Raw genomic sequence first — 12,992 nt, forward strand, 5'->3', positions numbered from 1 at the left:
TTAACGGGGAGTGATAGAGGATTGGATAGAGCAAGTAAGAGGATCGGCCGCCCACCGCCTCCTCGCCTCCCTGTCTCGCCTACTCTCAGGTGAAGCATGACGTCACTGGCCGGTGGTGACTCACTGTCAGACTGTGAGAGGGCGGCTTTCTTCCCTCCCCCGCCAAGTGACGTGCCTCTCTTCCTCACTCTCTCATTATGCCCCGTGAACCTCCCTCTGTAATGTCTTTCACTCACTCACTGCCTCTGTCTATCTCTCTCTCTCTCTCTCTCACTCACGCCCGAACTCATAAACATTTTGCTGTCTCACCTCGACTAATCTCAAAGGGCACAGAGATGATTAGCCCGGTTCTCAAGTGTTTTTCCTGTTAATAATGTAGGAATGTTGTGAATCTCTCAATATAACTGTAAAAAGTAACCTTAGAAACCCGTGTCACTTCATCATGATTATTTTCAAAGGTCACAGATGATTAGCCAGGATTTCAAGAGTGTTTCTCCTGTTAGTAATGTAGAAATCTTGTTAATCTGTTACTGGAAGCATAAAAGCACTCTTGAAAGCCAGTGTCATTTCAACCAGTCTTTTGAAGCTCTCGTTGTCTTCTCTCTCGACCTCCCTCACCCTTATCCTCCTTCCATATAAGAGATTTCATTCATACTTAAATCTATTCGTGTGTGGGAGGCGTGTTTCTGCAACTACTACTACTACTACTACTAACCACTTCATTTCTAGCACGATCATAACCACTACTACTATTACGACTACTACTACTACTACTACTACTACTACTACTACTACTACTACTGCTATTACTACTACTACTACTACTACTACTACTACTACTACTACTACTACTACTACTACTACTGTTGTTGCTGCTGCTGCTGCTGCAACCAAAACGCATTCACTTCCGCTGTAAATGATTGAGATTAATTTTCTGCATTATGCTGTCAAAGTGAGTCACTTCTCTCTCTCTCTCTCTCTCTCTCTCTCTGAATATGATACGATGATAGTATAAGTTAATTATACACCCTTCCTGAAACTCAATTACTAGTAGTAGTAGTAGTAGTAGTAGTAGTAGTAGTAGTAGTAGTAGTAGTAGTAGTAGTAGTAGTAGTAGTAGTATCAGAAGAATTAAGTCTTCCTTAGCAACGTTTGTTTTCTCCGTCTATCGACCTTCCTCTCCCTCTCTCCCTCTCCTTCCCAAACATTTTTCACGAATGATGTTAAAGTATAAGCTTATTCTCTCATCATTACTTCCTTCCTTCCTCTCTTTCCCTCCCTCTCATCTCCTGTCCTCATTTCTGCTCTATATCTCGCTTGCACAACGGAAACAGGGTGAGGTTTGCAAACAGATGCAGAGAAATTGATATAGGGATGACCTCATATAACCAGCTGGGAGCGGCAGAGAGAGAGAGAGAGAGAGAGAGAGAGAGAGAGTCCCCTTTACAGCATTAAGACTGACACCAAAGTAATTCAGAATTCTGTGTTTATGTAATGGTAAACATGACAACGTGCTTCTTCGTATTATTTGACGTGAGAGAATGTGGCGGGGTGGTGGTGGTGGTGGCGGTGATATACTGTTAATTAATCCCTCAATCGCGATATGTAGAACTAGAGGTAATGCATGAAATCTTTTTAAACATCTACACGAAAGATATTACAAATGATATATTTTGCAGTTTCTAGTCAGTATAATGTGTGTAAGTGGTTGTAGAACAAGAAATGTCTCAGTGTTAGTAATTTGGAAAAAAGATTGCCAAATAGTAATGAAAATGTTAAAACAATGTGTAAATGGAAAGTTAGAATAGAACACATTAAGACTAAAGTCACATATTGATTAAGGAAGGAAGGAAAGAGAAAATTATACAATGAAACCTAAAATGGACACTTTCTGACGAGTTATTATATTTTTTGGTACACCCAGAAGCTTAGAAAGTCAGAATATAATAAAAAAATAATAAAAGGCTTAGGAGAGTATTTAAATTACATATTAATATAAAAAAAAAGAGGAAAGAGTAAATTACTTAATGAAATACATAATAAACACATTCGGACGAAGTCAACTAAAGAAACACGCATCTAAACAATTAAATAAAGGATGAAATAGACTAAATATTTTTTCTATAGTAATTTCTAACCCTATATTAACCTAGAAGAGGAGGAATGGGGAAAATAAATACTAACAAATAAAAGTGACGCATTCGGACACAACAAGATGGATGCCCCCACGCCGCTATCATGCCAAGATATCACAGTAAGAACACGATTTACTCTGCAATTAGTGACTCAAACCCATAAGCGATCACGGGATACGCACGGGGGAGGGCGCGGCTTCTGTTTCTCTTAATTTTAGGTGTTAGAATTGAGGGAACGGTGAAATACAGCGGTGTTTTAAGGGACGTGAGTTTTCTCTGACCAGCTGATCCGGGGAACAAAAGATGAGGTAGGGGAGGAATTGCCTTCAGAAGCTGTGCACTTGTTTATTTTACCTTCCCCGTATTAGTTATGGCCACAGGTGACCGCCAACAGGCCTGCTCCTAACTGTCAGAGAGTGCTAGCAAGGAAAAGTGTGAGGAAACTGGGAAATCTTAGAATGAAAAAAAAGTTTCCGAAAATTTAGCGGGTCTTTATTTATTTATTTATTTTTAGTAAGAGAGTCATTGGCCAAGGGAAACAGAAGAGGAAAAAAATCCCTCTTACAACTTTCACCAAAGCTTGTTACGCTATGGCTAGGATTATGATAACCGCTGAAACTCACAATTTCCGCTAGAGTCAGCTTAACTACCACTGACCACGTAAAACTACCCAGAATCATGAAAACACCCTTGAAAACCCAACCTCTATTCATACTACGAATTGTCACCAGCCCTGTTAGAGTACCACCAATCAGAAAAGCTCCCTTGAAAACCGTAATTCATCCCAGGAGAGCTTGTCAAACCATCACTAGCTTTGTTTACCCCAGAAGCACAAAATCACCCTTGAAAACCCCAATATTCACTTTAGTCTAAGCACCTCTCTCTCTCTCTCTCTCTCTCTCTCTCTCTCTCTCTCTCTCTCTCTCTCTCTCTCTCTCTCTCTCTCTCTCTCTCTCTCTCTCGTTACAGGACACACTGAAGGCGATGAGGACAATAGATGACAAGATTATCTATGAATTGAACTTGGCCACCCCCACCCCATCCTTCCGAAGTGCTGTGGATCCGAGGAGTCATTGCGCGGAATTGTACAGACAGGTGTTTAGGTGTTCTGCTGTGAATGGTTTCATCACCACTCTGTCCTTTTGTTTTCCTGTCCTTTTCTGGTTCTCTTATGTTTTTTTTATTGTTGGTTTTGTTGTTTTGTTTTTTTTCTTTTCCATGGTTTATTTCTTGCTATACTTTCTTTTTACGTTCATTATTTTCTTTATTTTTTTTTGTATCATACCTGTCTTTTTTCTTTTTTTATCCTTGGTATATCTTATTATATCTGTTTTCTTATTTCCTCTTCCCTTTTTGGTCTTGCTTTACATAATCATACCTCCATTATTCTCTTCTTCCTTTTCCCTTTGTTTTCTGTACCTTAGCATCCCTCTATTTTCTTATTCCTTCTCCCTCTTTGGTTTTGCTATTCCTAATCTACTAATTGTTTTCTTCCTCTTCCCTTCCTGTGTCATTCCGAGAGGTTAGGTGTATTTGCGTGCCTTGTTCTGCTTTTATCTTATTTGCTTCCTTTCGTACTTACTGCATTTTGCGAATTTAGACATCTTGTACCTTATCATATATTCACCAAGCTCCTTTCCCCCTCTTCTCCCTTATTTTGTTGCATTAAGGGAGAATAAGTGATTTAAAGTTCTTTGTTATACCTCCACTGACCTCTTTTCTTTCTCTTCTCTTTGTTCTGCTTGTATTCTGAGAGATAAACTGTTTTCTTCCATGTTTTATTTATTTATTCATCTTATGCTCTGTTCTGAAAGCTGAGTGTGTTATAATGTTTATCATGTTAATTTTTTTTTTTTTTTTTGCTGTTATGAGGGTAGATGTCTTGTACCTTATTATACATACATTCTCTTCTCTTCCCTTGTCTTATGTTTTGTTGCTTAATATTTTGGTAGCTTTTCATCTGTAAGGTAAATGTTTTGCTGTCTTGTCACTGAGAGAGGAGAGGAATAAGAATTTACTCTTTTCCAATGATGGGAATAATAGTTTGTCCTGTTATTATGAGAGTGGAGGAGAGGAATAATATTTTAGTGTCCTATCAATTATCTGTGAAGGGAGTGTCTTATCATTGAGAGAAGAGGAATAATATTTTAGTGTCCTATCAATGAGAAAGTGGAGTAATAATATTTTAGTGCCCTAGTAATAATATTTTAGTGTCCCATCTTATCAGTGAGGTGAATAACAGCATTCTGGTGTCCTGTTACTGCTACAGGAGAGGATTAATATGATTTCTAGTATCCTGTCTGTGGTATTAATGCTCTGGTTTCCCCACGTACAGCTGAACCAGACGTACAGTGAGCGCGGTTCTCTAATCAAACAGTGTGAGGATGAGGCGCGGGGCAGACTGAAGGCAATGCAGGGACAGATGGCAAATAAACGTGATGACCCAATGTTTATGAAGAAATTGCGTAGTGAACAGAGCAAGGTGTGTGTGTATGTGTGTATGATTAAGGAACATTTTTTCTTTTTTTTTTTTCTTTTCTTTTTCGTGTTTCAAGTGTAATATTGAGTTAAAATGTTCCAAGCTTGACTCCTTTTCTAAATATTTTGTTCCATGTTTTTTTTTTTTTGTTCATTTTTGTTCATTTTCCTGCTTCCATGTTCCTCTTTGTTTTCTTGTTCTCCCTCATTCTTGTCCTTGATCTCGTCTCTTCTCTTTATTCCCTCCTTCCTTCCCTTTCCTTGTCATTCATATCTCCTATCTTGGCTTTCTCTTATGTTCTCTCCTTCTTTCCGTTTCCTTTTCATTTTTTCACTTTCCTTCTCATTCATGTGTCCTATCATGGTTTTCCTCTTTACTCTCTCCTTCATTCCCTTTCCTGCTCATATCTTGTGTTTACTTCTTATTTCTATTTCACTTTCATCCTCATTCTTCTCTCCTCTTGTCTCTGTCTCCTTTCCTTCTCATTTCTGTTTCACCTTCCTCATTCTTCTCTATTCTCCTTTCTTTCCTCCTCATCCGTCAACTATTTTGTGTTTCCTCATTATTTCACTCCTATGCACTGTCTCCTATTCCCGGTTTCCTCCTCACCACTCACTCATTCCACACCTCTTTCATTTACCTTTCCTCACACTCCTAACTGAATAACCCTCCCTCCTCCTCCTGCAGGTGAGAGAGTTACAGAACGAGGCAACCATTGAGGAAATCATTAGAGAAAGAAGCCTGAAGGTGTTCGAGGAGAAATGCCGTCACTTCTACAAGCCGCCCCCTAAATCTGAATGACTGACACCATGCCTGCCTAACCTGCCAGCGCTCTCAGCAATACAACACCACCCCGCGTAGCTTGCACGAATAGAGGGAGAGCCATGCCCTACGTAATCAGGTTTTATATATTTGAGGGCAATCTGTAAAGACTAGATGCTGTTCTCAGGCATGTTTAGCGTTAGGGGGGATGAGGAGATGAATATTAGAGGCTTAATATGATGTCCTTCACTGTCACACATGTACAAATAAATGGGAGGTGCCGAATGCAGATAACAGGGGTAGCTGACTGTTCTTCCAAGGTCTATAGGGCTTCAGTCTCTCTTCAGGGAGGGGTGTGGATTTCAACTCTGGGTTGTATTTACGTGTTCACCTAAGTGTTAAGTAAGGGAGGCGTGCAAGCAGCTTGGCATCATCACAGACTGTATATTTCCATTCCCTGTCTCATTGATCACGTCCATCAGCCAACACACCTGTCAGTTATAATGATCATGTTTGTATTTACTTTTTACTGGGAGTTTCTTGTATAGTAAAACTGTTAGACGATGTTTTCTGGTCTTACTTTCCTCCCTTGTCATGGAAGTTACTGGTGTTACTCCTTCTTATCTTTGTTAGTCTAATCCTTATTAGTGTTATTATCATCATTCCTTGCTATTTATCTTGCCCTGTATAATTCAAAATATTCTCCATTGGAAATATTAGTGTTATTATTGGTATTATTCTTTGCTCTCTACCTTTCCCTGTCTAAGTCTCAAGAATTCTCCATCTATCCATCTCTGTACCAGGCCAGCAGTCCCACACAGGGCAGCCCACACAAGGCACCACACACTTGTGCACACCATCACACTTATCCTCTGTCAAAGTTACTTATTATTCCTTTCTCCTTACCTCTTTCTGTCTAATCTTAAAAAATCAGCCAAAATGACATACTGAATGAAAAGTAAGTTAAAGAATAGAAAGACATGAAAAAGAACACTGTATTATTCATGAAAAGAGAGAGAAATGTATGGAAGGAATGACAAACAGACAAAAAAAGGATAAAGAGTAGAAACAAAGGTGTGAAAAAGAACACTGTATTATTCATGGGAAGACAAATGTTTTATGGAAAGAATAACAGACAAAACAAAAGAACCCAAAATTAACAAGGGGAATAGTGACAGACAAACAGCCACACATCACAAGAAGAAGTACAGCTGAGTCTTGGTGTGACTTTATTCAGATATAAACAACTGTACATGAAATTAAGCCATACAACAGCAGTGCAGCTTCTCAGGGACACGACACCACTGGCCTACCACCACCACCACCACAACCACCGAGACACTGTGCATTCCTCCTAGGCTGTATAATGTATTGGTGGGGGCTGCCTCATTTTATCTATTTACATGAGCCATAGAGCCGTTTTGTGATTAATTCTTCACCTGTGCCTTGTAAATGAAATGCTGGTACGTTACTCACATCTGTCTTGTGATTAATTTTTTACCTTACAAGTTTTGTGGATTATGAAAAGCTAGTTAAGTCTTTCACACTTGTTTTGTTGTCATTTCTTAAGTTGTGCCTTGCATCGCCATTCTTTACAAGTTCTGGGATTATGAAATGCTAGTAAATTTTTCACACTTGTTCTCATAAATGTAATTGATAAAATGTTACCTGTACCAGTGGAATTATAATGAATTAACCTTTTAATTCTTAAATGTTAAACTTACCAAATTCTTTACATCTGTTCTTGTAAATGTAATTGATAAGATATTACCTGTATCAGTGCAATTATAATAAATTAACTTTTGAATTCTTACAACTTAAAACTGGTAAATATTTCACACCTGTAGTCATAAAATTTATTACAGACTCATCACCTGTATCACTTGAACCAATAACACCTGCATTCAGTGTTCACAGAGGTAATGAAAGCACTACTACCTGTGCTACACACCTGCAGTACAGTAACCCTTCATGCCCTCAGCCAGTCAAAGCAATAGCAACACCTGGATTTGTAAAGGTGATCAGTATGTCAATAATTGATTAATTACGATGTGTGAGCCTCGTCATTGACATCCAAGTAAGAATAGCAGCTGGGTTTTGACGAAAAGGTGCTTTGCAAGGTTGAATATCTACTGAGGGACAAATATTTGCTCCACTCGCGATAAGTTATGATAAACTGATGACTGAACCTTGAAATCCAAATCCAAGTAAGAATAGTAACCGGGTTTTGACAAATACAGACGGAAGGTGCTTTGGGAAATACAATATCTACCAAGGGAGAGGAATACTTGCCCAATTACTGATCTATCTACAGTGGGAGAGTTCTACAGTCGGAGAAAATGTGTTTATAACTGAACAAACACAGCAAATCCTTAGTTTATCAACTCTTTAAAGGCACCAAATACTACCAAGCTTGTGTTCAGCCCTTGGTGCCTTAAACACTTCATAAACTTTAGGAATGGCTGAGTTCACACACTTATAAACCCACAGAGACAGACTGAGACACTGACTAACTGACCCAATATCAGCGGGACACCTTGGCTTGCATTGCTCTTGATGGATGCTAGTTGCTGGCACCCATTGCATTCAGACCTGGCTCCCCCTTCTTGGCAATACCAGACAGCAGCTTCTTGATCTCAGCAATGGCCCGGCCTGGGTTCAGCCCCTGGTGGGAGAGACGAGGGTGTGTGTGTGTGGAGTGAATGGTAATGATTGTGAAAGAATGGAAAGAGACAGTCTTGTGGACCACTTTACTACATCCCAGGAGCTTAGGCACGTCACAGCTGGCCACACGCACCCACAGCAAGTCCCCACAGCACACACTGGTCTGTCCCTGTCCCTTTGTAATGAGACTGTTCTTTACCCTGCACCTACACCAGTCCTCAGACCACAGCAAGGCCCCACAGCACACACTAGCTCACCCCTGCCCCTTCACAATAAGAAAGCTGCCTACCCTGCACCTATCCTGAGACCACAGCCAATACAGGGTACTTAAATTAAAGCTGTCTCAAAAATGATGCATTGTTGTCACATCATCCCCATATACACACAGCCTCTCCACACAGCCACACTCACCTTAGGACAAGTCTTGGTGCAGTTCATGATGGTGTGGCAGCGATATACAGAGAAGGGGTCACGCAGCCTCTTCAGCCTCTCCTCCGAATGCTCATCCCGGGAGTCAATGATCCAGCGGTAGGCTTGCATTAAGACGGCTGGCCCCAGGTACTTGTCCCCATTCCACCAGTAGGAAGGGCAGGAGGTGGAGCAGCAGGCGCACAGGATACACTCATAGAGACCATCCTGGGGGTGAAAATAAGAGGTCAGGTTTGAGAATAAAAGGTTACATTGAAGAATAAGAGGTTAGGTTTGAGAATAAGAGACTAGAATTAAAAATAAGAGGGTAAGAGGAGCAGCCATACAGGACACACTCATAAGAACCATCCTGAATTAAAATATAGTTTGGATCACGATTAAAAGACCAACACACCAGCCTAACCTAACACATCAACCTCACCTCCCACACAGCCCCACACACCACTAACCTAACCTAACACTGCACAGAGAACAACGCACCAGCTTCTTCCGGTCATCAACAGACTGGAGGTACTGCTGGTCGCCGGGGTGCAGGCCATCCTCGCGCTGCAGCCAGGGTTGGATAGATCGGTACTGCTCATAGAAGTTGTTCATGTCCGGCACCAAGTCCTTGATGACGTACATGTGAGGCAGAGGGTAGATCTTGGTGGCCTTGCTCAGGTTGGAGTCGATCTTACTGTGGGTGAAAAGAGAGAGAGTGCATGAAAGGGTAATTATAGTTTGGGTCATGTTTTGAATGATATAACAGTGTGGCTTTGTTAGTAAGAGACAGAGAGAGAAGTTATTTGGTATCTTAATGGTCTTGCTCAGGCTGGAATCACTCTTACTGTGGGTGAAGAGAGAGAGAGAGAGAGAGAGAGAGAGAGAGAGAGAGAGAGAGAGAGAGAGAGAGAGAGAGAGAGAGAGAGAGAGAGAGAGAGAGAGAGAGAGAGAGAGAGAGAGAGAGAGAGAGAGAGAGAGAGATGACGCATGAAGGGATAGGTAAAGTATGGGTCATGTTTTGAATGATATAATAGTGTGTGTTTGTTAGTAAGAAAGAGAGAGAGAGAGAGAGAGAGAGAGAGAGAGAGAGAGAGAGAGAGAGAGAGAGAGAGAGAGAGAGAGAGAGAGAGAGAGAGAGAGAGAGAGAGAGAGAGAGAGAGAGAGAGAGAGAGAGAGAGAGAGGTTATTTGGTATCTTGGTGGTCTTGCTAAAGCTGGAGTTGATCTTACTGTGAATGAAGAGAGAGGGAGAAAGGGAACAGATTAAGGGAAAGGTTAAGTTAGGATCATGTTTGTGATACTTGTGCTGAAGTGAACCAAGTGACTCCAGGTGGAAATTGAGTGTCACATGCATTGAATAGTCAACTCAGTCTCTCCCATGAGGTAAACGACATATTCCGAGACCCTAAGGACAAGTTCAGTGTCAGAATCTAACAAAAATCTCACTTCCTTCCACTCAGACCGAACAGCAAGACATTCCATGCTAGAGAAAGATAAATGACCGAGAGAGGCGCTGCGACCAGTTAACAAGCAGCTGCACCACCACCCCTGGCAAACGGGCTTCTCACAGTTCCTAGGCACATGATAAGCATGGTCACTTGCCTCACTTCACCTCAGAGATGGAGTGATGGAGGAACTGGAGTGGCTGGATAGGAGTGAGATTTCCAGAGACTTTCACACACACACACACACACACACACACACACACACACACACACACAGACGATCTCATACCTGATACAAGCCAGAGTATTGACGCCACCAATGTTCATACTGCAGGAGCCACAGATGCCCTCCCTGCAGGACCGGCGGAAGGTGAGGGAAGGGTCGATCTCGTTCTTGATCTTGAGTAGGGCGTCCAGCACCATGGGGCCACACCTGGGGGGAGGAAGGCAAGGTGCAGTGAGGCTTTAATCCTTCCCTCTCCTTGTTTGTATGAGCCTAACCTAATCTAACTTAATCATGGGGTTGCACGTAAGGGAGGGAAGGCACTTTGGAGGAGAAGACAAGGTGAAGTAAGGCTTGTATTGAGTGTAATGCTTCCCTCTCCTTGTCTATATAACAAACCTAACTTAATCTAAGCTAACTTAACCTAACCCAACAGTCCCTGAGGCCGCTCCACCACACTAGGCGCCAAAGAACCTAACCTAACAATCCCTTAATACCATGATGTAATGCAACCTTTAATTATAGACACTAAAACTAACCTAACCTAACCATCCCTTATTAATCATAACCTAACCTAACCTTTCATTATAGACACCAAACCTAACTATCCCTTAAAATCATAACTTAACCTAATTTAACCTAACCTAACTATCCCTTAATATCATAACTTAACCTAAGCTAACCTATAATTAGAGATATCTAACCTAACCTAACCTAACGATCTCTTGACCCCTTCACTGTGATTCAAGACAATTAACAGCACCAGAAGTAATGCAAGAAATCTTAATAAGCATCTAGAAGAAAGAAGGGGATTAAAAGAATACATTTTGCAATTTCTACCCATTTTCAAGATTGGAGGTAGCTGTAGAACAAGTAAAGATGCTCAGGGTTATTAGTAATGAAGGAAAGATGTACTAAATTGCAGCCAAAGCATTAAAAATCTAAACTAAAGATGCTCAGGGTTATTAGTAACGAAGGAAAGATGTACTAAATTGCAGCCAAAGCATTAAAAATCTAAACTATCATCACAGACACTAACCTAACCTAACCTAACGACTCAGTCATAACCAAAACCTAACCTAACCATCCCTAAGGACGCCCCAACACCGCCTCTAAGGGCCGGACACTCACGCATTCAGGTCCACCTCATAGGTCTGCATGTGTGGCTTGTCCCCGGCCTTCTCAGGGTCCCAGCGGTACACGGCAAACTTCTTGATTCTCTTCTCTGGAGTTGGTTCGGGTGCCGCCGCCGCCGCTGTACTCTGGCATCTTACCTGCGGTTGTAGATGTAGTAGTGGTGGAGAGAGAGAGAGAGAGAGAGAGAGAGAGAGAGAGAGAGAGAGAGAGAGAGAGAGAGAGAGAGAGAGAGAGAGAGAGAGAGAGAGAGAGAGAGAGAGAGAGAGAGAGAGAGAGAGAGAATGGTAATAATGATAGCTAGGTGATGGTAGTAATAATAGTAATAATAGAAGCAATAGTAGTAGTAGTAGTAGTAGTTTAATTATGAACACACGAGACAAATAAACTATATGAATACAATAAACAGAAGAAAATTAAATAGAATCACAAATTAAAAAAAAGGAGTATCAAATGTAAGCCAACCTGACCCGGCACTGAGAACACCAGCCAGCCTGTCATGACACCAGGGCTACAGTGAGCTAAGAGTGTCGCAGGAAGAGTTAAAAACAAAGAGAAAACAATAAAGGCGTGGAATCAAAACACAGACCATTAAATTTGACCTAACGTAAGGAAACCCAGACAGCCTTATGAATATTGTGCAATAGACTGAGTTTGGATGTTAATATATGGAGTGAAAAAAAAATAAATAAAATAAATAAAAAAATAAAATAAAAATAAAATAAATAAATATAAAAATACAAATATATATAAATAAATAATCATAAATAAAACAAAGTGTATGACAATTAAAACCTAACCTATCTTGACTTGACATAAGTAAACCCAGACATCCTTACGAATATTGTAAAACAGACAAGTTTGTGGAGTAATCATTTGCATAAATAATAACAAATCCAAAACGCACTGAACCACAAATAAAAGTTAAAATCTAACCTAAGTTGCCGTGACATGCGGGAGACGCACACACCACCAACAACGTCCTGCAACACACCGAGTTAGTAACACTGAGTTGACCAGATAAAATATATCCAAAGAACGCAAATAAACTAAAACATAACATAACTTTAAATAAACACAACTAGCTTTAAAAAAACTTTAATAGACCACGTTAGGGACATTATATTATAACAGAGAGGTATTATAATGTCAAATAAGGCGAGTTTCCCGGAGACGGGTTGGTTACATCACCACCCACCAATCAGCTGATACTCACGGCCTGGCCCCAAAACACACACACACGCACGCACAAACCTTCACACGTGTTTCAGGATAATACATATCATATATAAACATACTGGTTGCTACTTAAAAGTCTTCTTTTCACTACTTACCGCGACCTGACGGCACACGGAGCCGAAAGTGCCTGAGGAAAACAGACGTACCGACGAGCTGGCCATTGCGAGGACACTGAAGCGGTGGCGCTGGTGGTGGTCGTTTCATGGTTCAAGTATCCCTAATGGCGATATTTATTACCCTGCACTTTTTTAAGTTTCAGCTATTATTCTTTACAAAAAAAGCTACGAAAAATTAGTGTTTCTTATTATATACTTTATGATTTCACTTTTAATTGCAATCTCAATATTTCTCTAATACATAAAATAGGTATTGTAAATATTTCTTTCTTATCACGCCATATTCCTAGATATGGAATTAGAAATCATACTAATAAATTACTTAAGGCTTTTATCAATAAACAAACGTGCAAATGACCAGTATAGATATTCTGGAAATGTTTCA

General features: G+C 40.6%; 2 protein-coding genes across 3 annotated transcripts; one reads left to right on the plus strand and one right to left on the minus strand.

Moving 5' to 3' along the window:
- The first annotated feature begins 2,142 nt into the window (after positions 1–2,142).
- On the plus strand, positions 2,143–5,942 carry LOC135093991 (protein MIX23-like). Of its 2 annotated transcripts, XM_063993677.1 has the most exons (4): positions 2,143–2,254; positions 3,105–3,230; positions 4,471–4,617; positions 5,302–5,942. In XM_063993677.1, exons 1-4 carry the CDS (start codon positions 2,216–2,218, stop codon positions 5,413–5,415), a joined length of 426 nt encoding a protein of 141 aa, XP_063849747.1. In that variant the 5' UTR covers positions 2,143–2,215; the 3' UTR covers positions 5,416–5,942. The 2 variants fall into 2 exon arrangements, with proteins under 2 accessions (XP_063849747.1, XP_063849748.1); XM_063993678.1 differs by lacking the exon at positions 2,143–2,254.
- Positions 5,943–6,588: 646 nt separating this feature from the next.
- LOC135093990 (succinate dehydrogenase [ubiquinone] iron-sulfur subunit, mitochondrial-like) lies at positions 6,589–12,738 on the minus strand. The gene is made up of 6 exons (XM_063993676.1): positions 12,587–12,738; positions 11,250–11,392; positions 10,185–10,328; positions 8,950–9,145; positions 8,452–8,676; positions 6,589–8,041 (listed from the first exon to the last, which is right to left on the minus strand). Exons 1-6 carry the CDS (start codon positions 12,650–12,652, stop codon positions 7,940–7,942), a joined length of 876 nt encoding a protein of 291 aa, XP_063849746.1. The 5' UTR covers positions 12,653–12,738; the 3' UTR covers positions 6,589–7,939.
- Between the last annotated feature and the right edge of the window lie 254 nt (positions 12,739–12,992).

Source organism: Scylla paramamosain, chromosome 44 (genome assembly GCF_035594125.1).
Source record: "Scylla paramamosain isolate STU-SP2022 chromosome 44, ASM3559412v1, whole genome shotgun sequence".
Taxonomy (NCBI): domain Eukaryota; kingdom Metazoa; phylum Arthropoda; class Malacostraca; order Decapoda; family Portunidae; genus Scylla; species Scylla paramamosain.